We start from the raw sequence: 26,677 nt of genomic DNA, 5'->3' as shown, positions 1-26,677 counted from the left end.
TTTCTCTCTTAAGTCTTACCAGGAACTCTTCTTGCCTTATAGGTTCAGCCTGTTGGAAATGGCTTCCTCACTTGGATGGTTTTATTTCTTGAACACTGTAGGCTTGAAAATCTAGTGTCTGGCCTGAATCTTTAAGTGGTCGCACCATATTACTTTAGTAAATACTTAATGGGCATTTATCAGGTGCTGCAGAGATTGTAAAGATGGTTGCATCATGCTGTCTTCAGTATTGCCAAAAGTTTATGGAGCACTCTGACCTGACGGCACTTCCAAACTATGGTACATTTGGAAACATGGGTTTTTAAGTTAGGTTTAGATCCTGCCTCTGGTATGTAATAGATTATAGGACCTAAAATCTACTTCTCCAAAATTTTCCAGGAATTGGCCCCGTGTTTGAGCACCAACTTAAAACGTCATTTTTTGCCTATTTTTTGGGAGTTTTTTTTTTCTTTTTGAGACAGGGTCTTGTGCTGTCACCCAGGCTGGAGTACAGTGGTGTGATCTCGGCTCATTACAACCTCTGTCTCCTGGGTTCAAGCGATTCTCTTGCCTCAGCCTCCTGAGTAGCTGGGACTATAGGCGTGTGCCACCACACCTGGCTAATTTTTAAATTTTTTTAGTAGAGACCGGGTTTTGCCATGTTGGCCAGGCTGGTCTTGAACTCCTATCCTCAGGTGATCCACCTGCCTCAGCCTCCCAAAGTGCTGGGATTACAGGCCTGAGCTACTGTGCCTGGCCTTGGACTTGTCTTTTTTTTTTCTTTTTTTTTTTTTTTTTTTGAGACAGAGTCTTGGTCTGTTGCCAGGCTGGAGTGCAGTGGCGCAATCTCAGCTGACTGCAACCTCCGCCTCCAGGGTTCAAGCGATTCCCCTGCCTCATCCTCCTGAGTAGCTGGGACTACAGGCGTGCGCCACCACACCCGGCTAATTTTTTGTATTTTAGTGGAGACAGGGTTTCACCATGTTGGCCAGGATGGTCTCAATCTCCTGACCTCGTAATCTACCCACCTCGGCCTTCCAAAGTGCTAGGATTACAGGAATGAGGCACCATACCCGGCTGACTTGTCATTTTTGTAATGGAAATGGGATTTCCACTGAGATCAAATCAGTGTAACAGTTGAGTACTACTCAACTCGTGCAAAGCATGTTTAAAATAAACTGATGTGTAGATACTTTTTTTCAGAAAGCCACCTCAGGAAAGTTCTCAGGAGACATAAATGGACCTGGGGAGCCTTACTGAAGGTCTGGGTCACAGACAGGCCTTCCTGCACAGAGGTCTGAGTGTGTGCCCTGGTGGTGATTGGTAGTAGCACAGCCATTAGTAGCTAATTAAGGGAGTTTAAGTGGAGGTGTTCTGGTTCTGTTCTGTACCATCGGATGCACTGAAATGAAAGTACAGCCTTGGTTTGTATCCCAGATGGACTAGTAGTCAACTTTGGCCTTAACCTTTGGAACTGACTGACTTGTCATTTGTGGCATTCCTGAGCTGTTGTAAAAACTGTATCATTCTCCCCCAGAGAAAACAGTAATACTGATACGCATGCAGTGAAAACTGAGTTGAAGCTAGATAGTCACAATTCTGTTATTTTCAAAAGCCAGTTAGCATATTACTAGATCAATGGTTTAAGGATCAACTTTTTTGATTGTTGAGGCCACAAATGCAAACTGCTACAAATATAAATAGGCACAACAAATAAGTCAGCTTGAGAAAGTATTCAGAGAATATTTATTTGTTTTTTGTTTGTTTTTTCTTTTAAGACAGAGTCTCGCTGTCACCCAGGCTGGAATACAGCGGCACAATCTTGGCTCACTGCAGCCTCCGTCTCCTGGGTTCAAGCGATTCTTCTGCTTCAGCCTCCTGAGTAGCTGGGACTACAGGCATGCCCCACGACACCTGGCTAATGTTTGTATTTTTGGTAGAGATGGGGTTTCACCATGTTGGTCGGGCTGGTCTTGAACCCCTGACCTCAAGTGATCCACCTGCCTTGGCTTCCCAAAGTGCTGGGATTATAGGAGTGAACCACCACTCGCAGCCAAAGAATATTTCTTCAGGCAGTGGAAAAACATGTTTGTTGGACGGTTTCCATGAAATTGCACCATCATACACCTCCTGCCCAGGCATTAAATAGGCAATAAATTATCTCAGTTAATATTAGAAAAGGGGAGCTTGCTAATATTGTGACATCATTATTACCTGAGGTGTCCTGTACTGGTAGAGCCAGTAAAACAAAAATCTTGCTCCTCCATTGCCTTAAGTTTCTATAAATATTGTAAATGGATAGAATAATGATCACAGAAACACTCTGACAGTGCTGAGGAATAATTGTTCCTGCATTTAATATCGTTTGAAAATTTTGACGACCAATTTTAAGTAATTTTTAGCAATTAAATTTTTATTTTTTGCTGGGGGAAAGAGATGGTCTCTGTCACCTAGTCTAGAGTGCAGTGGTGCTACCATGGCTCATGGCAGCCTCATCCTCCTGGGCTAAAGAGATCCTCCCACCTCAGCTTCCTGAGTAGCTAGGACTACAGGTGTGTGCTATAATGCCCAGCTAATTTTTTTTTTTTTTTTTTTTTAACTTTTAGTAGAGATGGGGTCTCACAATGTTGCCCAGGCTGGTCTTGAACTCCTGGGCTCAAGCAGTCCTGTCTCTGCCTCCCAAAGTGTTAGAATTACAGGTGTAAGTCACCACACCTCGCCTAATTAAATTTTTAAATACCTATTTTCAGATATGACCTTATGTTCCAGAACTCTCAATTCTGTGGTGGTCATAGACTTGGCTCAAGTTGGTCTTAAACTTTCGCCATTTGGGATTTGTCTGTGTGCTTGGCACATCTTTATGGACTGTGGCATTGGGAATCTGCATTATAAAGCAATTATTTCTCATAGTAAAAGGAAAAATGATAGCTCAGATTAATGTGCAAGTTGGGTCTTCTGATGAAGATATATCCTCATTTATAATTTAAAGCTGATAGAACTGAACTAAGTCCAGGCTCAGTATTAGCATTCAACTTAATAAAGGAGTCTTGGCTTTCAGCAGTAGGAAACTGATCAGGGAGAGGCATCCTAGTGTTTTGGTGTGGGATTACAGGAGTTTGTTAGAGGAGAGCTTAAGATCCCAAGACAACTTGTCAGTCTGTGGATCTGCACATCACCTTGTTTTGACGATGTCCAGCACTGAGGTTTTCTCCCCAAAAGTTACTGCTTTCCTATCTAGTATGTGAAGTTTAAAGTTACTTGTCTCTCTTATGGATGACTTAATTGACCTTGGCCTTGTAAGTTTACTGTTGAATAAACTGCTGAATGTTGAAAGCAAATGAAATGTGAAACAAAACCATCCTGCTGGGATGAAAAGCACAGTTGGCCCTGCTTTGTGGGGGCAAGCAGAGCACAGAGCAGTGCCTTTTAAAGGCTTTTTTTTTTTTTCCTTAGGCTAATGAGGTGGCAAAAGTGAGGGAAGGCTGAATATCAACTTTAGAATAGATGCTGACAATTCAGCTTCTATAGTTTTTGGTTGTATTAAATAACCTGTTTTAAAATATACCAGTGGCACAACTGGGTCTGCCTTGTGACCTTGTTGGTTTGTATGGTGGTTTGTGATAGTACCAAAGCCACTGTTTACCCCAAATGGATTTTTAAATCCTAGCTGACTTTGACCAAGCCTGCCCTTTTTGCTATTTGCATAGTTAGGGTCAGGCTGGGCAACTTTGGGGCCTGGCTTTGGGACGCTAGCCCATTGCTTCAATTACTGCTTTAGCCCCTAACTGAGAATTGGAAAGTTTAAGTCAACTGTATTAGCCCAGTTACACTTGTGTTTGACACAAAAGGCAGAATGCCAACTCCTTGGTCTATTCTCCACTTCTCCCCAAGTGAACTAGAGTTTTTGTTTCCTTAGTTGAAGAGCATCTAGAATTAAGTAAAAAATACTGTGCAACCTATCTCCATTCTGCAGTTTAAGATAGGCTAGAAAAGAAGCAGCTTTAAGACTGGGCGCAGTGGCTCACACCTGTAATCCCAGCACTTTGGAGGCCCAGGCGGACAGATTGCTTGAACTCAGGAATTCAAGACCAGCCTGGATAACATGGCGAAACCCTGTCTCTACTAAAAATACAAAAATTAGCCGGGCATGGTGGTGCACGCCTATATGCCAGCTACCAGGAGGCTGAGGTGGAAGACTAGCTTGAGCCTAGAGGCAGTTTTACAGTGAGCCAAGATCACACCACTGCACTCTGGCGTGGGTGACAAAGCTAGACCCTGTCTCCAAAAAAAAAAAAAAAACCAAAACAGCTTTAAGACCTTTGTTGGTATGGTGTATTCAAAAAGGAAGACAAAGACTTCTATCCAGCTAATTTTTGAAAACAGCCCTTTTTTGCAAGGTACCAGATTCTCACACTACTCCAGAGACAATATGTGTACTAAATTCTGTTTCTCAGCTAATTCAGGCAGACACGAAGTGAACAGAACAAGGACTAGAACTTGTAGTGTTGAGTTTCACACATATCCCCATAGTCCCCAAATGCTCATTCTCCACTCCAAAGTTCAGAGCCAGAGGCAAAGAAGATGATTAACTTCAGTGTAATACAGTAAAGGTAAAAAGAAAGGTTATTTTGGTATATTAACAAAATGACAAGTTGAAGGTTTTTGGGTCCCTTTCACTTAACAGAGGAGAATCTGTGATAGAAAAGGCTTAACTACTCATGATCATGAAGCACATGGGTTTTGCTACAGAATTTCTATACTTGGCTGGGAAAATGACTCAGAAGCAGACACCAATCTAGTACCTGTGTTTGTATACATATGGTACATCAATATGGAAACAGGCTTCTTGCCGTCCACCTGTTCACCACGGTGTGCCCTAAACTATATTTAGTGTGAGCTTCTAAAGTTGTTGCTCTTGGTCAGTGCCTACAGGATGAGGTAGGTAGCAGACTTGAGGATACTGGGGATGTTATTTTCCGTAAGGAACTGTTTGCCAAGCAAGCGTGAAGAGGGGCAGCAAGATTTGGTTTAGCTGGGGCTTATAAAAGCAGGGATGAGGCCAGCTTGACAAGGCTCTATGGAAGCTAACTCCCTGTTCACCAAACTAATTATTACTCAGCTTTCCCCAGTAAGGGTGGGGAAATGTCAGCTATGGAGGCCAGTCTTGATGACACTGAAGCATGTCTCTAGATCACGATTTTCCCTCTATAGTTCACTATTCTGTTTTTATTGATACTGAAACAGCCTCACCTTCATTGGTGAGATCTCTGCAGGGCAGAGGTTGAAAATATGGGTCTATTTCCATCTCCTTAACATGAGTAAGATGTGAGAAAAAATCAGTTTGAATGAAGCCTACAACTGCTGAAGTTAAGACAAAGTAAGCTTTCCCACACCCACCCAAGTCAGTCAGCCTGAAGAATTTGGTCTGTTTGTTAAGCCTAAGTCCTGTTGGGCTCCCAGCCTTCCGCCAGGACCTCTTCTCACTTCCTGCCTTAGGTAGACGGCTAGTGGTAGCAGCCCTTCCACAGGACTTACTTGAGTCCTCCTATCTTCTTCCCGCCAGAAAGAGCCTGGAACACCCACTCTACCTGCCAGCAGAAAGAGGTCAGCCCCACAGCAGTGCTGACCAACTTGGCCCCATGCCCCAGCTAATCAGCATGATCCTAGACAAACCTGTACATATCTCTAATGGTGGGGGGGGGCTGCTGCTAACAAAAATATTCCTTTTTTTTTTTTTTGAGACGGAGTCTTGCTTTGTCACACAGGCTGGAGTGCAATGGCATGATCTTGGTTCACTGCGATCTCCGCCTCCCAGGTTCAAGCAATTCTCCTGCCTCAGCCTCCCGAGTAGCTGGGATTACAGGCGAGTGCCACCACACCCAGCTAATTTTTATATTTTTAGTGGAGATGGGGTTTCACCATGTTGGTCAGGCTGTTCTCGAACTCTTGACCTCATGATCCGCCTGTCTCGGCCTCCCAAAGTGCCAGGATTACAGGCATGAGCCACCGTGCCTGGCCAACAAAAATATTCTTACTCAGACCAGGGACAACACTAGCAAAGGATTAAGAGGAATTTTTCAAATCTCTTAAGTCTTTTAAGTTAAAAAAAAGGTTGCAAAATAAAGTAAAAGTTACAGCCTAATTACTGAACAAAAATACAGTCATGTGCTGCATATTTCATCAGTGACAGATCACGTATATGATTATGGTCCGATAAGATTATAATACCCTATTTATTTATACTATTTATACTGTACTTTTTTTTTTTTTTGAGACAGGGTTTTGCGCTGTCACCCAGGCTGTCACCAGGCTGGAGTGCAGTTGCACAGTCTTGTTGCGGGTACAGGCATTGAGTTACTGCACCCAGCCTATACTGTGCCTTTTCTATGTTTAGATACACAAGTACTTACCATTGTATTTCAGCTGCCTATAGTATTCAGTATAGCAACATGCTGTACAGGTTTGTAGCCTAGGAGCAATAGGCTTATATAGCACATAGGCTAGCTGTGTAGTGGGCACTACCATTTAAGTTTGTGTGAGTACACCCTGACAAAATTGTCTAACAAGGCATTTCTCAGAATGTATGTTGGCCGTTAAACACCACATGAGTGTATATACATTTCTAGGAAGGGTACAAGAATATTAAAACTGAATTTTACTTTTCAGTTTACCCTTCTATATATAATTTGTGTTTTTTAAATTACCGGTATGAGTGTTTTTCAGACTTTTTTTTTTTGAGATGGGAGTTTTGCTCTTGTCCAGGCTGGAGTGCAATGGCACACTCTCAGCTCACCGCAACCTCCACCTCCCAGGTTCAAGCGATTCTCCTGCCTCAGTTGCCGAGTAGCTGGGATTACAGGCGCCCGCCACTACACTCGGCTAATTTTTGTATTCTTAGTAGACAGCTCCACCATGTTGGCTGGGCTGGTCTTTGAACTCCTGACCTCAGGTGATCCATCTGCCTCAGCCTCCCAAAGTGCTGGGATTATAGACGTGAGCCGCCGACCAGGCCTTTAACTTGTAGTTTTGTTTTTTTCACTCATTTACGTATCTTGGTTTTATCTGGCTTACAGACAGTAGTCAATTCCTAATTAGGAAAGGGTTCTTGTTTGGTATGACCAAACCTTTCCAACTGGAGACTGGGGAGTTGGGGAGAAGCTCTTATAAACTGAAACATAAGAAATCATCATTATTCTTAGAATTCTACTCCACTCCTTAGCACAACTCTAAACATCACTAAAGTAATGTCACTAAAGGACTGAGCTGAACAAGGTTACAGGGTGGTATCCAAGAGTTTGAGATCACAGCTTCCATTAAGGGAATCACAGCTTCTACTCCTAAACCCTGCCCAATACTCTCACAGAAGCCAGGCGCAATGGCTCACGCCTGTACTACCAGCACTTTGGGAGGCTGAGGCAGGCGGATCACTTGATGCCAGGAGTTTCAGACCAGCCTGGGCAACATAGCGAAACCTTGTCTCTACAAAAATTAGCCAGGCATGGTGGCATGCGCCCGTAGTCCCAGCTATTCAGGAGGCTGAGGTGGGAAGATGGCTTGAGCCCGGTGGAAGTTGCAGTGAGCCAAGATCACGTCACCACACTCCAGCCTGGGAGACATAGCGAGACCCTGCCAATAAAAAGACTGCTGAGTGACTGTTCATTCTTCCAGCATCTACTGAACACCTGCCCTAACTAACATGGGCATGTGGAAGTTTCAGCATCCATGCAGAGATCTTGAAACATTACAGCTCTTCATAGGGTGGGTAGTTGAGCAGTTTGAGGGAAAGCAGATTCTAGTCCCCTCAGCTGGGGAGGTTTCCTAGTGTCCTAAACCCTGGCCTCCTGCTTCTTTAGTGGCCCTGCTCCTGGTTACACAGTAGTGCTTGTCACATGTTAGTCGCTACCATGGATTTCTCAGGTTTTCAACATGACTACACTCCAATGCTCTGCACCCCTTTGGCAGGGGAGGCCACTAGAGAAATAACAGCACAGTTTAAAAATGTAGTTTGTAGCAGGTGGACAGGTAAAGAGCTGGGTTAAATGACACCTCCACCTATCCTAGCTGTGTAAGACTGAAAGAACTCTGAATCCTTCCTGAGAGGATTGAACCAGCTAACCCTATGAAGTACATGGTGCCTGATGCCTGCCCCCAAGGTTTAATACAGTATTTAAGACTTGCCTTTTAAAGTTCCCCATTGTCAGCCTCCTCAGTTCTCCACCCATCTTCCCATGTGAACTCTGCCTTAGCCACACAATGGCCAGTCCTCCCTACAATGAGTCCATTTCCTTTATTCTCAATTTAAATTCAAAGTGGGGAAAAATTGCACTTGAGAATGAATCATCCATTTTATTTTATTTTGTCATGTGCTCAACAGCATCTCTCTCTCCCCTCTCCCTGGCAGGTCACAGAGATAAATTAAAAATAAAATCTACAAGGAAAATAATTTATAAAAGCACTCCCAGGTTCACACCTTCTATCCCTACTGCTCAGTTAGGCACCCCCTAACTGGGAATCAGTGCTTCCCCCCCACCCCCATTTCACTCCTGCTTGTCTGGGGCAGATGGTACTCCAGAGCCAGACGGGTGAGGGCAGCAGTGGCAAACAGTTAAAAATAAAGACATTGTGGTCCTGGAACCATCTGGCCACCTTGGCACTCCCTTGTCTGCCTCCCCCAGGCAGCCCTCCAGGAGCCTGTGCTAACCTGGGGCTGTGGAGGGAGAAGCTGCCTGTGGCTGAGAGCTTGTGTGTTTGGGGGGGAGGGGTGCTCTCAGCCCCTGTCACATGCACTTCTCAATCTTCTAAAAAGAAACCCAAAAAAGAAAGCAGACGACGACCTCGGGACAGAGGAGAAAAATCCCAAATGTTCACACAGTTACACGGAGTCTTTATGGCAAAGAGAACATTTAGCAGCTTTGAATATTGGGGCATCTCCTTTTTACTCAACACAAGCATTCTAGACCCTATAAGTGAAACAGGGCACAAGCCCTAAAAAAATCAAAGCGCAAGAAATTCTAAGAGGACTAGTTTTTTTGTTGTTGCTGGGTTGTGTAATTTTTTGTGTTTTCCCAGTGATAAGCCCAGTTGTTGGTAGGCAGAGGCCCGAGGGAAGGGTGACTCCCCAGTGTTGTGCTGAATCCTGCCTGGAGGCTGCTACACTAGATCCTCCATCATTCCTCTGCCTCACAGCAGTCCCAGAAGAGGAAGGCTGCAGGCCCAGTTCCCAGAGCACTGCCAGCACCCTACCCCAGCTTACAGAAGAGCTCAGCAAGTCTGTGAGGGGTGGGGAACACAAACACCGGACCCAGGGAGGATGGCATTCACATGCAGGCTCTGATGGAGACAATGGGAGCCGCAGCTCAGGGGTGGCTGGAGCACAGAGGGAGATGGAGTGGCAAGGCAGTGAATGACATGCGTGATGTTGGGGCTGCTGCAACATGGGACCACGTGACCCTTTCGTGTTCACTCTACCCTTTGACCCTAAATCTCCAAGCCAGTGTTGGGGCCCAGTGGCTCCATTTGATTGAAACGTTATGGCCGATGATATCCAAGAGCTCCCCTTCAGGGATGCCAAAATGCAAGGAGCAGAAAGAGTTAACACTGCCCCTCCCCAAACCCACCCTATGTCTGTGTAACCCCCAGGGGTGAAACAGGGTTTATCACACCAGTGACCTAGGCCCACCACTCCAACCTGCTGCCTGGAATCCTGGCCAGAGCCAACCTTAACCTTCCCTCTGATTTTCTTCTCGCTTTGATTTTTTTTGGGGGGGGGATTTCCTTCCTTCCTCCTTTCTTTCCCTCCTTCCTGAAATGAGACTTTCTGCTACCTTCCCTTCCTCTCACAGGTCCATTCCTTCCCTTCTGTTGGCCTTTGCTCCACATAGCTCCTCTACCTCCAGCAACTCCACCACCACCCTTGCCTCACAGGAAAGGGATAGGGTGAGGACCCTGTCCATCCAAATGGTCTGGCCACTTCCACTCCACCGGAGTGGAGCCAAGCCAGCCAGTGCCTGCCTCTTCCTGTACACTGACCCGCAGTCATCCCATCTGAGAAGATATATTGGATAAGAAGGCATTTAAGTCCCCGCTGTAGGTCCAGGTCCAGGTCCAGCCCTTCTCCAGTTTCGGTCTTGGTGGGCATCAAACCCCCTTCCTCCCCAGGCTCACTTTCTCCGGTCCTTTGGCTTCCTCTCCTGCCGCCGGGCCTGCTGGTCGGCCAGCGTGCGGGGGATGAGGAGGACACTGCCGTCCCCGGCGTACTGGAGCGCATACTGACTAGGCGAGTAGGGTCGCCCATTCTCATCCCGCAGCCGCCCAAACACCTCCTGATACAGGCTCTGGACCTTCTGCTTCATCTGTCGCAGGGAGCGCAGGAACTCCACTTTCTCCCGCAGCAGCCGAGCTTTGTCGCGCTGCAGGTCCTCCACATCACGCTCCAAATTCAGGATGGTGTCCAGCTTGCGCTTGCGGCAGTTCTGCGCCGCCATCTTGTTCTTGCCCCGGCGCCGGATGTCTCGGATAAGGCTCAGCTGGGCTTCACTCAGCTGATATTTGGACAGTAGCTCGTTGAACTCCTCCACAGGCAGGTTGATGATTTTGTCATTGGTGAAAGGGATCTTCATGGCTCGGGCTCGGTGCTCATCCCGGCTCATCTGCTTGTCCAGGAAGTCAGCCTGCTTCTCCTTGCTGCCTTTCTTGAGGGCACTGGGTGGTGGCAGGTCAGCTGAGTCCAGGGCACTGGGGGCCATGTTGTATGTGTGGTTGTGGCCCACGTGCTCCAGGTAGGGCAGGCATGAGAGCTGAGCTGGATCCTGGTAGCTCATGCGGCAGAACTTGGAATACTCAGGCTGGTAGCCCACAGCACCCTCGGCCTCTTCCAGATCCAGGGTCTCAGAGTCAGAGCTGTAGCCAACCGCACCTTCCTCAGAAAAGGAGGAAGAGGCAGAGGAAGAAGCAGAGGAAGAAGAGGAGGAAGAGGAGGAAGAAGAGGAAGAACTGCCTTCAGAGCTGCTTAGGGAAGAAGGGCTATGGCTCGAGTCTAAGGAAAGGCCTGAGTCAGAGTCAAATTCCTCCTCCAGCTGGGAGGCCTGCACAGGGTTAAAGCCTTCTTCAATGGCCAGGTCCATTAGGCTGATCTCATCCAACATGGCTTCATCTAACAGACCCCCCAAAGGGTCAGGCAGCTCTGGGCCTGCTGTGTCATTGGCTGTGCCATTGAGCTGGGGTGGAAAGAAGAGCCCTGTCAGGTTGGTGGAGCCGAAGGTGGAGTTGAGGCTGGTGGAATTGCTGGGGGCCAACGGGAGCAGCGTGGAGCTACTGGCCACAGGCAGGCTTTCCACCTCAGGGCTGAAGAGTAAGAAGTCCTGGCTGCAGCCCCCCAGGGACGCCTGATGCAGGCTGACATTCTGATTGATGGGAGTGTTGGGGGCAAGGCTGTAGTTGGTGCTCAGTGGGTCTCCAGGAGGGGCATTGTACAGGATTTCACTTGCTGATGTGTTCACTTCCATGGCCTGGGAGGGGGAGAAGAGCACCACTGTTCACTAGGAACTGACTCCCTCCCCTGGGGCTCACACACTGCGGGCACCCAACACAGGCACAGCTGCATGGGTGTAAAGGCAAAAGACTATAAACCAAAGCCCACAGTGTCAGCTCCTGACCCAGCTTCATCCACCAGGCCTGGCAGAGATGGGTTCTTCCGTGTGGGCTCCACCCTAATACAGGACTGATCAGCTTTTCCTCATGTTTGGCCAGACTCCCCTCTCTTGGAGGGAGAGGAAGAAAACACTACCTTGTTACTGCAAAATCAACACAGTGAAAAGAACACCCAGACTTGTCAGAAAACCTAGCTGCACCACTTGCTGTGTAACCATGGGCACATCAGTTAACCTCTCTGAGCTTCAATTTCCTCACCTTTGAAATAAAGGCTGACTAGATGACTGAGGGCCAAGTGAGCGAACGATGGCTGTGAAGCACCATGTGAATGTCAGCTATTATTAATGCAGAACCTTGGAAGCATTCAGTCAAGTGCCTATCTGCCTGAAGGAAAGGAAGAAGGCACACCCAGGAGGCAGGCCCTGATTTGGAAGGCTGAGTCCTGAGTTTTATTTAAGCCAAACCCTACCTGTCTTCACCTCCCTTGCCCCAAGGACACACCTGGACAGGTTTCCTCTCATTGTCCCCACTTTTCTATGGATCAGAGAAAGTATTACACTTTCTCTCCTCAGAGATGGAAAAGCAACTGAGGGCTAAGACATGCTGTGTAAAATCCAATAGGTTTGTGCCCGGTTCCGACAATCCTACCTGCATTTCCATGATGGACATGAGATCTTGCCACTGCTGTTCCAAATCAAATGGTGACTCTGTCCCAGTCAGAAGAGGAGACAAGAGGTTGTTTTGAAGAGCTGGGGGCTCACTCTCACTAGGCACTGCTTCTGTTATGCTGGAAATGTCTGCTGGAAACTAGGGCAAAACACAGAGGCTTTAACAAGGGGGAAGGAAAGACCTTGTGCTTTCCTCCCAGAGATTACCACCTGGAGTCTGTTTCTGTTCTTCCTTCCTCTGCATTTACCCCCAGCAGCCAGAACAAGAGCTGGCCCCTCAGCCATGGAGGGACACACCAGGTACAGGCTGCCCTGCTCACTTGGTGGGCTCTCACTGGAGTCCTGCTCACCTCAGCATTCTCCCCAAAGGGGCAGGTGGCTTCCAGCAGCCTAAGGCACTCTTCCAGGGACAGGGCCGTCAGGTCCTCCCCACTAGGCACCTGTGGCAACAGGAACTGTAAGTCTGACTGATCTGAGCCTTGGCTGCCTGGGGCTGAAGCTTCTTTCCCAGAATGGCTGAAGGCCTGCAGTCTCCCTCCCATTCCCAGGCTAATGGCTGGCCCCGAGTCCCAAACTCCCAGGAACAACAGAAGGGAGAGTAAAAGAGTCCTGAAGCAAGCAGGAAGATGCTAGATGCTCTGCCTCCCTTGCATTGTCTGTTGCCAAGGCCCAGCCCTTCTGCATCTGCCGCTTTCCACTCCCCCTTCCAAGGCTCAGCCACTGTGACTTATAGACCCCAACCCAAAACAGAAATTCAGGTCCACCCCACAACCTGTCTTCTCTAAGGGAAGTTCCTGGAAGAACTCCAGCCTGGTTTGTGTCAGGGAAGGGAAGTAGGGACAAAAAGAGAGCCCAGTGAGCAGGGGCGATGGTACCTGTGCAGGGAAGCTCTCCCCAGTCTCTCCATCCACTAGCAGGTTCCGTGCCAGAGCTTCTGCGCCCTCGCCTGCCCAGGTGTCCTGCTCGCCTCCATCTCGCAGCTCCTTCTCCACATCCTGCTCCTTCTGGCGATGACTATAGTCAAAAACCTCACGCCCAGCCCCCAGATCAATATCCTGTCGCCAAAGGATGTCAATCAGATCTATGTCCTGAAAGACAAATCACATGACTTTAGCTCTGAGGTCCCAGGGTCCCTTCTTTGTCCTGCCCCTCAGAGTTCCCTCCTAGTGTCACCCCAGTTAGTCGTGGGTGGGGCCCCTCCCAGCTCTTCACCTGCCAGCCTTTACCCCCTGGTACCTCTGCACCAGCAAATGTTCATTCATCTACTTCCAGACACTATCCCCTTCCCACAAAAAAAAAAAAAGAGCCAATAGCAAAACCATTAGCGTGACTATCACCATAAGGGTGGGAAGGATTAGGGTCTGGACCAAGACACACCCGACCAAAAGGCAGGGCCGCCTCACCCCTACATAAGAAAGAAGGGGAACATCAGGAGACACCTCTAGCTTTGGAGATTGGACCCCTTAAAACTTGGTTTGGAGGAAGCTGGCCATGGCAAGCAAGAGCAAATTGTCATGCAGAATTACTTAGCAGTGACCAGGCTTGCATCAGCCTGTGGTGCCATTTCATTTGCATAAAGGGGTGGGGTGGGCTGGAGAGGAAAATCCCTGCATTTCCAACCACCTGATGCAACCAATGACAACGCCATGCTGTCTACAGCCCTTCCTATAGCCATTCCCTATTCCCCGGCTGGCAGCAAGAGTAAGGCTGAACACCCACAACTCCTCAAGCCCAGGCTCACCTCAAGACTCATCCCCGCCAGAATTCCCTCTCAGCTGATCCTAGCTGCTGCCTCCATTCCAGGGAGGCTCAGGCAGTCAGATGATCCCCAGGGGGGGCACCCCACCCCTGCTCAGGCCAGCCTCACTGTGTCCCCTCACACCAGTGCTCTCCTTTCCTCACCATACCCCAGGACTCACCAAATCCCCATCAGTCAACCCACTCAAGGACGTAACCCCCATCACTGCTCAGCTACAACTGCCACCTTGGGCACCAAAAATGCTTCCCTCAGGCTCTACCGTGGTGGCTCATGAACAGCTGCTGCACCAACTGCCACCCCCACTGCTAACACCATAGAACCCCAATAAATGGAGCTATTTGGGCTTCCTATACCCGGCACCCCCCTGTAGTCGAGCCCTCCCCACAAGCCTGAAGAAACCCTAAAGTGTTGCCTTCCATCCAGGGGTTAAAATGCAGACACACACTTTCCAGAAAGCAATTGCCTTAGATCAGAACCACCTCCCTACCTCTAAGCCGGTATTCCTCTCCCATTAACCCTCCCTGACCCTAAGACCTCCCAGACGTACTACTTTAGTTTTCCCACATACACCAACCTGAACAGAAGCCCTGGACCCAGGAGCAGAGGGGGGCTGGGCCACCCGGTGACCAGCCAGCAAAGAGTTAAGGGGCCGGCTGCCTTTGGCATGGCCCCCACCACTGTGAGAGCTGCGGTCCAGGCGGGTCATGGTCTGCGAGATGAGCCCCAGGGCAGCCGGTGCCGGGAAGCCGGACAGGGGGCTGCAAGGAGCTCTTGGCTTTCAGGGAGCACACCAGGCTGGAAGGGTGGCCCCTTGCTAGCTCCGAGGGGCCTGAGAAGGGTGCCCCGCCCGTGCTGCTGCCTGGGCGGCCCAGCCCAGCCCCCTTCCTCCATCCTTGAGCAGCCCCCTCCCACCTCACAACCCCAGTTCCACTCAGGCGCCCAGCTGCCCCCACCCTGAGCTCACCGCAGAGGCTGCAGTGATATGGGACTCCCACCCCATGCTCCGTGCTCAAGCTGCAGAGGAAAGCAAGCTCCCTCCTGGGCCTATCCTCCCGCTCCTCCCCCCCACGCCCCCCAAACTTGTTACCTAGGCTGCAGCAAGGAGCCAATCCCCTCCCCCTCCCACCCCGCAGGTCACTGCTGAGGCTGCAGAGAGCCAATCCCCTCCCCCAGGTCAGCAGCTGGGCTGCGGAAAGAGCCAATCCCCTCCCACTGTCGTTACCTAGGCTGCGCCGAGAGCCAATCTCCTCCCCCAAGTCTCCGCTGGAGATGCGGAAGGAGCCAATCCCCTCCCACCGCCTGTTACCTAGCTGCAGACGGGAGCCAATCTCTGCATCAGGGCAGCTGGAGAAGCTGCCGCAAGGAACCAGCCCATCCCTGGGCCGCCTCCGTCTCCTTGAGGAGATGCGCCCAGGGGCGGGCAGCCCCACCCAGCCCAGTCAGTCAGCTGGGGTGGCGCAGTGAGAGCCCTGGGGGAAGGGGTGCCACTCTCCTCCCTCCTGTCGCATCTTGCTCATCCAGCCCACTCAGGACTGGGCAGACACTCCTCCCGCAGATTCTCTGGGAATCTAAATTATTTGCTGGAAGTGTAAGGAGTTACCCCATTCCTCAGGAAGGCAGTGGCCAGTTCTCAAGGCCAGGGATCACAAGTCAGGCTGGGCAGGAACCCAGGGCACCCAGGCCCACCATAAGTCGTAAGTTTTGTCACCCCAAAATAGGCCAGACTACGGAAAAAGGGAAGGCCATTTTGCCCACGTGCAGCGATGTCACAGTGCTGGCCAGGCCTAGCCCCAAGCAAGAGGAGGGGAGACACAACCCTGAAGCCCTACACTTAGGGAGACAGGTGCTCCGTTTTCTCCTGGCCACAAATGTCCCCCACTCCCTTTTCACCCTGGCTTTATTCAAGAGCATTCTCTGCCTGATACCTGGCCCACATCTCATCCAAGCAGGAAAGAAGCCCCTCACAGACTCAGTATCACAATTCAGACTCCCTGGACTGGTTTCTCGAGGGGAAATTCAGCTCCCTCCCCACTGCTGCTCCCCTGGAGCCTAAGGTCAGGTCAGAGAGACAGTATGTTCTCTCTGGTCACCGTCTGGTCCTAGCCTGGAAAGAGCTGTAAACAGGCCACCCCCTGCTCTGGGCAGAATGCCAATCTCAAGGGGAATCCTATCCCTGACAAGGGCCTAGGTTATAGCTGTCCACAGAGCAAGCCTGGCAGCGGGGGAGCACTTCCACCCCAGGGATAATACCAGTTCCAGCAGTGCCTGTCACATGCTCTGGACCTGGGTATTTTTATCCCTGAGTTGCTGAGGAAATGTTGTTCTAGACACATAATAATCCTCCCTTCCCCCATACGCAGCCTGGGCCCCTAATGCTGACCCACCCCACCTCCCAAAGGGAGTTGTAAAGGCCTGAGATGAAAAGCACAACCTTCACAAGCGCCAAAAAACAGAGGAAAGCAGGGTCAAAGTCCCATCCCATTCCACCCCAACCCACCCAGTAATATCCAAAACATCCCATTCCATCCCAGCAGGAACAGATATGGAGCTACCCCTGCAAGGTTTCCAGGAGCAAACCCAGTTCCACCCACCCCTGGGGGAGCTACCCTGGGGGAGGAGCATGGAGCAGAGACTAAGAAGCATACTTCAGAACACTGTGCCAAGATTGAAGACCACTTGAAAGAAAGGGAAACGGGAAGCAGAAGAGAGGTGAAGCTCCAAGTGGCCCTGTAAGAAGCTAAAATAAGAGGCCCTGAAAGGTAAGAAATGTTCCTGGCTCCTGCGCTCAGATAATCCTAGTCCCTCTCAAAGCAGGTCCAGTATGAGCCATTTGAGCACAGAGCAGAGTGTCTCAATCCCTGCACTACTGACACTTGGGGTCAGACAAATCTGTTGTTTGAAGGTGTCCTGTGTCATTCAGGATGTTAACCAGCATCCTTGGCCTCTACCCACTAGGTGCCAGTAGCACCCCCGCCCCAAGATGTGACAACCAAAACTGTTTCAAGATACTGCCACTTGCACCCTCAGGGACAAAATCACCCCCAGTTGAGGACCACTGGCCTAAAACAAGCCATACTCTTTGACAGTCACTAACAGTCAGACAACTAAACTCAGGAAAAGGCTACAAAGGAGGGAAGGAGGGAAAACATGGTCTGACCTGGCAGGCAGAGGAGCCCATTTCTGCAGCATCTGTAAAACTTTTTACATTCCTCCACATGCCACCTCCAAAAATCCAATCAGGCTTTTTCCTTCCCTAATGGCCAGGGGAGTGCAGTGGGCCTTTTCCCAACTACTTAAGGCTGGGTAGCAAGCAAAAGTCATACAAACCCACAGTTCAAAGCAATCTTATGTTGGGGAAGCAGGGGCAGCAGCAGCCATTCACATCTTAAAAGGCAAAGAACTGCATCGTTTTCTGCCTAGAACAGTATGTCAGCCATGTGACAAGAACTAAGGATCTCTTCTGACAGCTCAAAGCAAGTTGACTTGGGCAGCAAAATGCAGTTTCTCTTCTACCTCCCAGCCTTCTCTTCCCTACTCCCTGCAGTGGGCCTTTAGAGCAAAGAATGGAAACCTTGGCCCTCTCCTGGCCAAGAATAACTATCCAAATCTACCCTTTGGCTCAGGCCCAGGAGGTCTTAATTATCAGGACAATACAACAACAGGCCTGACCACAAAGGAGAACTTCAGGGTATGTCTGTGTTCTGATGTGGGGGGAGGTACAAGGGAAGAGTCCATAAAGTATTTGTGTCTTAGCAACAGATGTACACTGCATCAAAGCCCATCACAACATGACTCCTCCCCCACCCCAGGCCTCCAGCAGTCATGCTGAAATCCAAGCAGTCAACACCCTGGCATGTGTAGGAACCTCCCATTGCCCTGACAGTACATTTAGAGGTAGGTCAATGGTTCAACACAGGGAAATGCTCCCAGCCCCCAATCCTAAAGTCAGACAGTTCATCCCATCCCTACCCAAGAACAGTGCCTGAGGCCCTGCTGAAATCTGTCTGACTCTTTACAGGGCTCTGTGTTCTGACCACAATCGTTCTGGACGAGCCCACCCCCAAACCCCAGGCCCCCCACACCCACCACAGGTCCACTAACCTCTTTGGTTAAGTCTCCACTGACTGGAGGGGCTACAGCCCCCAAATCCTCCAAATCTTCACCGAATCCCTGCTCCGTTTCGCTTTCTCGCACCCCGTTGTCTGGGCCTGTCACATCTTGGAGGCCACTGGAACTCTCGAGGGCGAGGCCTGAGTTGGGCTGACTGCCAGAGACAGACCCCTCTGGGTCTCGGTGAACCAGCCAGGCATTTACCTCAGTGGTTGGCACCTGGAACCTGTCCAGGGCCCTCACCTGACTGAGGAGCCGCCGGGCAGTGAAGTAATTGTCCAGGTCTATGCTCTTGGGGTGGATACCATAGCCATCCAAGGTGTTCCTCAGGTTGTGGAACTGGGTCTGAGTATAGGCAGAACTGGGCCCCAGGATGATCTCCCGGAGTGGGGGGAGCTGTGAGGTCAGGTAAGTATCCACGTCCACCCGTACCCCAATCAAACTCAGCAGAATGGTGAACTGGAGAAGTCCTTCCGTTAAGTATTTCTTCAGAGAAAGCATTGCTGAAGGACCAGAATGTTTATGCTTTTTGGTTTTTAAATCTTCCAAAAGACAAATCAAGGCCACTGCTCTGCCGCTCCAGCCAGCAGGTTACCCTCCTCAGTGCCAAACCCCGTATCCCACCCTGGCAGAACACAAGGGTTGAGCTCCCTGATGGCCCCAGAGGAAAGCACACCCTGTGGAGCCAAGGCCACACTCCAGACCACATTCACTTTTCCCTTCTCGACACCTCACCTCTGAAAGCACAACTGTTCCTAACCCAGTCCAGGCCCTCAAGGGCCCACGTGACTTACTGTCTCCACAGTCCACATACAGTCACTTCCTCACTCACATTAGTTGTCCTCTCTGTAGATTCCACTGCAGGCTGTTCTCAGGAACAGCTGATGGATTTTTTTTTTTTTCCTTCTCCCTCCTAAGGTTTATTTTCTTTGGCTGGAGCTATAGGCCTTTCGTCTTGGGTCAGAGTGTCCCGCCTCCTCCACACTTACCAGGGGGGTTTCCAGAGAAACCTGAAATGGGAATCACAAAAGCAACAAGATAAGATTCCATACTTTTCACATCATGATCAGGGTGGGAAAACCTTCACAGTAGAAGGTAGAAAACACATTCAAAGGACACTTTCACTTTTTTTTTTTTTTTTTGAGACAGTCTCACTCTGTCACCCAGGCTGGAGTGCAGTGGTGTGATCTCTGCTCACTGCAACCTCCACCTTCCGGGTTCAAGCAGTTCTCCTGCCTCGGCGCCTGCCACCATGCCCAGCTAATTTTTGTGTTTTTAGTAGAGTTGGGTTTTCACCATGTTGGCCAGACTGGTCTTGAGCTCCTGACCTCAGGTGATCTGCCCACCTGGGCCCCGCAAAGTGCTGGGATTACAGGCGTGAGCCACAGTGCCTGGCCTAAAGGCCACTTTTATAGGAAGAAAGGACTACTTACACTCTCAGAAAAAAAAACCCAAAATATAGCAACTGATCACAGAAGAACTATAAAAGAAAGGTACTGATCACAAAGGATCTCAGTTACTTAATATTAAATGTGCAATATCCTAAAATGTAGCTTGGTTTGGATAAGCAGACAATAACTAGGTCATCCAAAGTATCTTACACCTTTGTTTTATTTACTAGCCCTCCTCCCTGGCTACAGGTGCATTACCCAGCTTCTATTTTCATATGAGAAGCCCATTTCCTGTCTTAAAAGTAAAGCTGAATTTTCACCTCTCAGGAGAAAACCACCTATAACAGTTGTCTTATCCAGTTCAAAAAGGCAAGATTATTAAACAGTGAGAGTGCGGAAGGACAAAAGGACAATGTTCAGGCCACCACTTCACCCAGAAGAAGAATGCCTTTTGTTTTCTGAACTTTGAAATCTGATTTCCCTTTCCTATCCTCACATCTTAAAAAAAAAAAAAAAAAAAAGGAAAAGGGCCGACGCTTGTAATCCCAGCACTTTGGGAGGCCAAGGAGGACGGATCACCCAAGGTCAGGAGTTCGAGACCAGCCTGAACAACATAGAGAAGCCCCATCTCTACTAAAAATACAAAAATTAGCCAGGCGTGGTGGCGCACGCCTGTAATCCCAGTTACCCGGGAGGCTGAGGCAAGAAAATCGCTTGAACCCAGGAGGCGAGGTTGTGGTGGGCCGAGATCGCGTCAGTGCACTCCAGCCTGGGCAACAAGAGCGAAACTCCATCTCAAAAAAAAGAAAAAAGAAATAAAAAAAGAAAAGGAAAGAAAAAAAGGAGGAGAGGGATGGTGGGGGGCCTACTACGCAAGACTGTTCCGTCCGGGATTTGCATAGGCAGGTTTTATTTTCATTCATATGACCTTCTGAGCCGAGGCAGAAGGATATGGCCACGTTCTCTAGCCAGACCGCCCAGTGCCGAGGAGGTAAATCTGTTTCTGGTCTCCACTTTTGAGCTTCCATTAATCTCACAAACCAAGACATACCCCCTCTCCTCTCCGGCGTTGTGACCCATCTACCAACTTCATTCCACAGGGGGAGAGCGATCTATACTTACACATGCGTACGTGTACACACACACACTCACACTCCCTCTGGTCAGAGTAAACACAATTGCGACCCAGAATTCCTGCTTATGCTACCCTCCCGTTCTCACGCAATTTATTACTAAAACCTCCCAGGAGCCCAAGTTCGAGAAATCGAATAAAGTCCCTTAAAAATCGAGTTAGGGGCAGGGCCCTGGCCTGAGGCTGGTCCCACCCTGCCCGGATACCCGAGTCCGGCTGAGACCAAGTCGCCATGCCCACTCTCGGCGCCGGAGCTTCTAGACTCCTGGGGCGGCCAGCGAACAAGTGCTACTTCCCTGGCCTTGACCCACCCTTACAACAAACCCCACCCCGCCCTCCGTCCCGATGGCCCCACCCCACTCCCAAGTCCGGGCCTCACACCACGCCTTCTCGTGCCCTCAACCCTGCCCAGTCCATCCCATCCCGGAGCCAGCTTTCCTCTCGGCCCCGCGTGCGGCCCCTCCCTGTCAGGCCCAGGACCGGGCTCTGGCGGGAATCCCGCTCGGCCCCCGCCTCCTGCGCCTCAGCACCATCCCGTCGCCCCATAAGCCTCGGCCCCGCGGCGCTGCACCCCTCCCTTCTAGGAAAGGAATGTGCCCGATACCCGCTGCTTAGCTCGGCGTCCGCCGCTGCCGCCACAGCAGGCCCTAAGCCCGAGTCCCGGCCTCGCCGCCGCCACCGGCCGGCCTAGCGCTCCGAGCCTCCGCTTCCCTCCCCGCCCCCTCCTGCCACCGCACTCGGAAACCCGCCCGCCGCAGGCACCCTAGGAACAGTTTCTCCAATCAACGAGCCGAGACCGGGGCCGTCGACGGATGTCCCTCTGATTGGCAGCAGAGAGGGCCCAATGGCTGAGTGTGTCTTCTTATCTCCGGACCCGATTTCCCAAGACTGACATAATTCCCGGCCCAATGGGTACCTAGGCCCGCCCCGCGGTTTGGACCCACCAATGAGTAGGGCGAAGGCCTTAATGTCTGGCATTCTGGGCCCCTCGGCCGCGCGTTTGCGGCGGGCAGTGTTAGCGGGCTGGGCGTTGGGTGAAGTATCCAGGCTGGGCGCTTCCAGCGCTTTCTGTGGCGGGGGATTGAGGGCTTAGGGCGGGGAATGGGAGGGTGTATCCCCGCCGGAGTGCGGAACACCTCCGCCTTGAGGGTTCCCACAGTGACTTGCAAAAGTCTAGTGAGACCCGAGAAGGCTGAGGCGGGACATGTGGTGCTTGTGGTTGCGACGCTCGTGCCGCCATCTTGGGTGCTGGCGGCGGAAACCGGTACCCCAACTTCCTCTCGGTGCGAACCTGGAGAAGCCTCCCCAGCTGTGAGGGACGGTTGTGCCTCATGGCCCAGGCAAAGGATGCCTTCGCTGGAGCAGTCCCGCGGACGCTTGTCATGAGGGTGGTGGGACGTTGGTGGAACGTTGGTGGTATGAGAGCTGTGGGGTAATGGCGATTTTTGTCATGATAGAAGCACCCCAAAGAGCCCCCCTCACTTGGTCTCCCACGCAGCTTAGTCTTGCTTTTTTTTAGGGATGTTTCTCAGTTTCTAATTTCTCCAGCCCCATCTGGTTATATTTCCAGAACATGTTTTTGACTCTCAAACGTTAGTTTACCCCCAGCATCACTTGGGGAGCTTGCTAAACTACGAATTCCGAGGTCCCACTGGAGAGTCTGATTTAGTGACCCTGGAGTGGCGGCCGGATAACTTGCCCGCTGGGATGATTTTAACGCAGCTGATGCGAAGACCCCATTTAGGGAATCATTGGGTTGGAGTTTGCGGTGCGTTCCTCCCAGGTATAGGACAAAGAGGTGTAACTCAAGTCTGTCTTCTTAGAAGAGCCCATTATTTGTGGGTGAGTCATTAGTCCCTGTACAACTAAGGACAGGGCCAACTGATAACTCAGTAAATAGTGAGTCAATTTTGTGCTTGCAGTTAGGTGGCTTAATTTGGGGTAGTTTACAGATTAAGTACTTTCACTGTATATAATAAACGTACACCAGCAATTCTTACAAAACTTCTGAGCTAGTTTACCAGTTTCAAAGACTAATTCAGAGAGCATGTTTTACTCTCTTTATTCCAGACTGGACTCGAACTCCTGTACTCAAGCAATCTTCTCATTTAGTAGGGACTACTGACGCGTGTCTCCCAATAAATACCTGAGTATAAACGACATGAGGACTAGAATTTTGTGCGTTAACTGTTATAACTTAGTAGACACTCAAATACTGAGTATTTGAAGGGGGACTCAAGTAGGCAGGCCTGTGATTTTCCTGTTAAAAGCAGAAATTAACCACACCTTGGAGGATGTACAGTTTTGAAGGATATGGCATGTTACCAATAAAATAGGAGACCATCCAGTTCCCAAAGTAGTGAGACAATGAAGATAAAGACTGGTAGTGTGTAAGAAAAATTTAGGTGTGGCCATCAAACTCTAAAAATAAGAAGGTTGAGAAGGACATATTTTAAAATCATAGCACTGGGCCGGGCACAGTGGCTCACAGTAGCACCTTGGGAGGCCAAGGGAGGAGGATTGCTTGAACTCGGGAGTTCAAGACCAGCCTGGGCAGCATGGTGAAACCCCCGTCTCTACAAAAAAACAAGCTGGGCCTGGTGCCACAAATCTATAGTCCCAACTACTCAGGAGGCTGAGGTGGGAGGATTGCTTGAAGCTGCAGTGAGCTATGATGGTGCCAGTCTGGGCAACAGTGAGATCCTCAAAAAACAAAACAAAACATAACATTGAAAGATATAAAGGCTCAACTAAAGTACAGTGTTTAAATACAAGACAATTTTGAGAAGGTGAAAACAGCATACTAAGATTGATCTTTTTTTTACACAACAAATACAGAACAATTTTAAGTCCTAACAGTTCAAACTAAAACTGGACAATCGTTTATGTGAGTTTCCTGCTTAGCTATTTCACAGAAGTGGGCCGAAAAAGGGAAAGAGAGTTGCAAGGACCAAAGAGAGTAAAGGTGTAGAGACAAACTCAGTCGCAACAGCAGGCCTAGGTCTGGCAGGGTGTGGGTGCCCAGGATATTTGATACTCCATGGAAGGGAGTGGAGACAGAAAGACTGTCTTCCATTCTGTCTAGAGTTCCAGATCAAGTCTGAGCAGGTGCAAGCTTTCCCAGAACCTGCTGATTAACCTTGTAAAACCCAGGGTGTGTCCTCCTTCACCCAGGAAGTCACCCGCCCCCTTTCCCCCAACACTCCCCCCTCCCTTTGCCTGGGACAGCTGTTAATAGGACAATTACCCAAGAAGCAAAAGAAGGATCCCATGCTGATGTGTCATCGGTCCCGGTATATCCATTAAATCAGACTGAGAAGACCACTGGAAAAAGTGAGCACATGCGTGTGGCTCACTAAGGGAAAGGCTGGCAGCCATTGTAAAACCAGGCCTTGCCCCTGCGACTCCAGGCTATGCAGGAGAGAGAAGAAAGCAGTGGAAGCCGAGAAGAGGGTTAGGTCTAATGCACAGGGATTTGGGGCCAGCTAACTATAAAACACAGAAATCCCCACCCCCACCCCAGGAATAGCAGTGTAGTGTCTACCGACCCAGCTTCCCTCGTAGGAAAAGCTGCTGCTGCCACCAACAGGCACCTCCATCCGGCAGTCACCCCAGAGGATGACACATGCCAGGAATCCCCAGAGAAGGGGCTGTGGGAGGGCAGGCTGGCTGGGGCTCCAGTTTCTTCTGGAACAATGAAATTGCTTTTTCCCTAAAAGGGAAACCCAGTCTTTCTGCCATTCTGGTTGCCCATTATCTAAAAATGTCTTTAAGGCCAGGCACAGTGGCTCACACCTGTAACCCCAGCACTTTGAAAGGCCCAGGTGGGTGGATCACTTGAGCCAGGAGTTTGAGACTAACCTGGCCAACATGGTGAAAACCCATCTCTACAAAAAAAATACAAAAATTAGCCAGGCATGGTGGTTCATGCCTGTAGTCCTAGCTAGTGGGGAGGCTGAGGTGGAAAGATCACGTGATCCTGGGGAGGTTGAGGCTGCAGTAAGCTGTGATTGCACCACTGCACTCCAGTCTGGGCGACAGAGTGAGACCCTATCTCAAAAAAAATAAGAAAAAGAAAAACATGTCTTTAAGTGTTGCTAATCCATGTAAGTATTTCTTACTTGGCAACCTCATCTAATCCAGGGGAATAGATTAGATAGATGATTGCCTGAGATTTCCTTACAGTCCTGAGAGATTCTAGGAATACATCATGTCAATACTAAATGTTAGCATGTTTTGCAAAGAAATCAATTAGTTTTCTGGCTAATCCGGACACCTGGCCCTCTCTCTTACATGGTAAACATCATCAGCAAACTTGTTACCATTAAACCACCAAAAAGTAAAACTATTCTGTAAGCCAACCTCTTTCCGGTACATGACTACCACACTCTTAGAAGATTGCTTCTCAGTCCTGGCTGCACATTAGAATCACCCAGGTGGGGAGCTTGTAAAAACTACCAATGCCCAGGTCCCACCCCACACAAATTAAGACAGCCACTCAGAGCAGAATTGGACATCAATATTTTGTAAAAGCTCTTCAGGTGATTCTTATGTGCAGCCAGAGTAGAGAATCACTAGGTTGGAGCAAAAATCCACGTTGAGGTTAAAAAAAAAAAAAAAAAAAAAAAGATTGTGGTAATACAGGAGCACAAACTAGAATGATTATCTGACTTTTTTTTTTTTTTTTTTTTAGATGGAGATGCTCTGTGGTCCAGGCTGGAGTGCAGTGACACCATCTCAGCCCACTGCAACATCTGCCTCCCAAGTTCCAGCGTTTCGCCTGCTTCAGCCTCCTGAGTGTCTGGTATTAAAGGCGCACACCACCACACTTGACTAATTTTTGTATTTTTAGTAGAGACAGGGTTTTGCCATGTTGGCCAGGCTGGTCTCAAACTCCTCACCTCAAGTGATCTGCCCACCTCAGCCTCCCAAAGTGCTGGGATTATAGGCGTGAGCTACTGCACCCGGCCTATTTGACTTTTAGGATATGCTCATTCTCAATCCTAAAATGTTCTTTCTTCACCTCTACAATGAAAATATTTCATTGTTCATTAGTGTCTTAGTGTAACATTTTTTGAAGCCGAGTTCAACTGTCCTGTATGTCTTGCTATGTTGTCTCAAACAATACCAGGTAGTGTTCTTTGTATAGCTCTGTGTGACATATCACAATCAAGGAGCTGCCATTAAGAGGAGGGAGGAGTGGATATTTTGGACTTACAGCTGGGTTCGAAAATCTGGCTCTGTCTCTTACTAGTTGGGCCATCCTGAGCTAAATGGAGATAACAATATACATATTCACAAATCTTAAAACTCAGGTCATGTGTATAAAGCCATTCATGCCCGGGGGAAGAGCTGAGTATAAGGCACTGTCTTGAATAATCCTCTCTTCACCTACCCTACAACTTTATCTCAGAGAAAGTTATCTCAGAGAAAGCCAAAGGTGATGAAGAAATGAGAGCTGTCCTTAGAATGGTCTGCTAGAAGCCTATCCTACAGACAGAGCATGGAAGCTTTAGTTTTCTCTCTAGAGGATGCCACCAGCACACACTTCCATGCCTCATATTCCACACACACCTCCCCCTCTTGACATTAAGCAGGAAGGATAGAGAGTGGCTGGTACCCAAGGGAGCTGTTTCTTCTTGTCACATTAGAACAGATGCTGAAATCCTAGGACAGACAGCACAGAAATGTGGCAGCAGGAGGGTGACTCAGAGGAAATGAAACGGTCTCCCCTTCAAGCTATACCAAGGCCCAGAGGAGAACCTCGTTTGAATCACCTGCCTCCTGGGACTCCATAGGGCAGGGACCAATTCTGAGTGCACTATTTAACAGGTTCCAGCTGGGTAGGGATGTGCACAGCCTACCTCCCCATCCTACTGTACCTACCTGAAGGGAGCAGAGGGCAGAGAAACATGAAAGCTGCATTCTTTTTGAACCCAACTTGGCTTCTTCAAGCTGGGGAGGCTCCCGCCGAGTCTGCTGCTGCGTG

At 49.5% G+C, this 26,677-nt stretch overlaps 1 protein-coding gene across 6 annotated transcripts; it reads right to left on the bottom strand.

Annotated features, from left to right (window-relative positions):
- Positions 1 to 8,308: 8,308 nt before the first annotated feature.
- On the bottom strand, positions 8,309 to 22,840 carry NFE2L1 (nuclear factor, erythroid 2 like 1). 6 transcript variants are annotated; one of them, XM_033183316.1, is made up of 6 exons: positions 21,633 to 22,840; positions 18,157 to 19,175; positions 13,172 to 13,384; positions 12,647 to 12,736; positions 12,277 to 12,435; positions 8,309 to 11,486 (listed from the first exon to the last, which is right to left on the bottom strand). In XM_033183316.1, the coding sequence occupies exons 2-6, from the start codon at positions 18,664 to 18,666 to the stop codon at positions 10,140 to 10,142; spliced, it is 2,319 nt and encodes a 772-aa protein (XP_033039207.1). In that variant the 5' UTR covers positions 18,667 to 19,175; positions 21,633 to 22,840; the 3' UTR covers positions 8,309 to 10,139. The 6 variants fall into 6 exon arrangements, with proteins under 6 accessions (XP_033039207.1, XP_033039205.1, XP_033039206.1 ...); XM_033183314.1 differs by lacking the exon at positions 21,633 to 22,840 and adding an exon at positions 21,293 to 21,424; XM_033183315.1 differs by lacking the exon at positions 21,633 to 22,840 and adding an exon at positions 20,895 to 20,982.
- Positions 22,841 to 26,677: the final 3,837 nt, after the last annotated feature.

The sequence above is a fragment of the Trachypithecus francoisi genome, unplaced genomic scaffold, assembly GCF_009764315.1.
Source record: "Trachypithecus francoisi isolate TF-2019V2 unplaced genomic scaffold, Tfra_2.0 Lachesis_group20, whole genome shotgun sequence".
Classification (NCBI taxonomy): domain Eukaryota; kingdom Metazoa; phylum Chordata; class Mammalia; order Primates; family Cercopithecidae; genus Trachypithecus; species Trachypithecus francoisi.
This window is presented reverse-complemented; position numbering and strand designations above follow the sequence as displayed.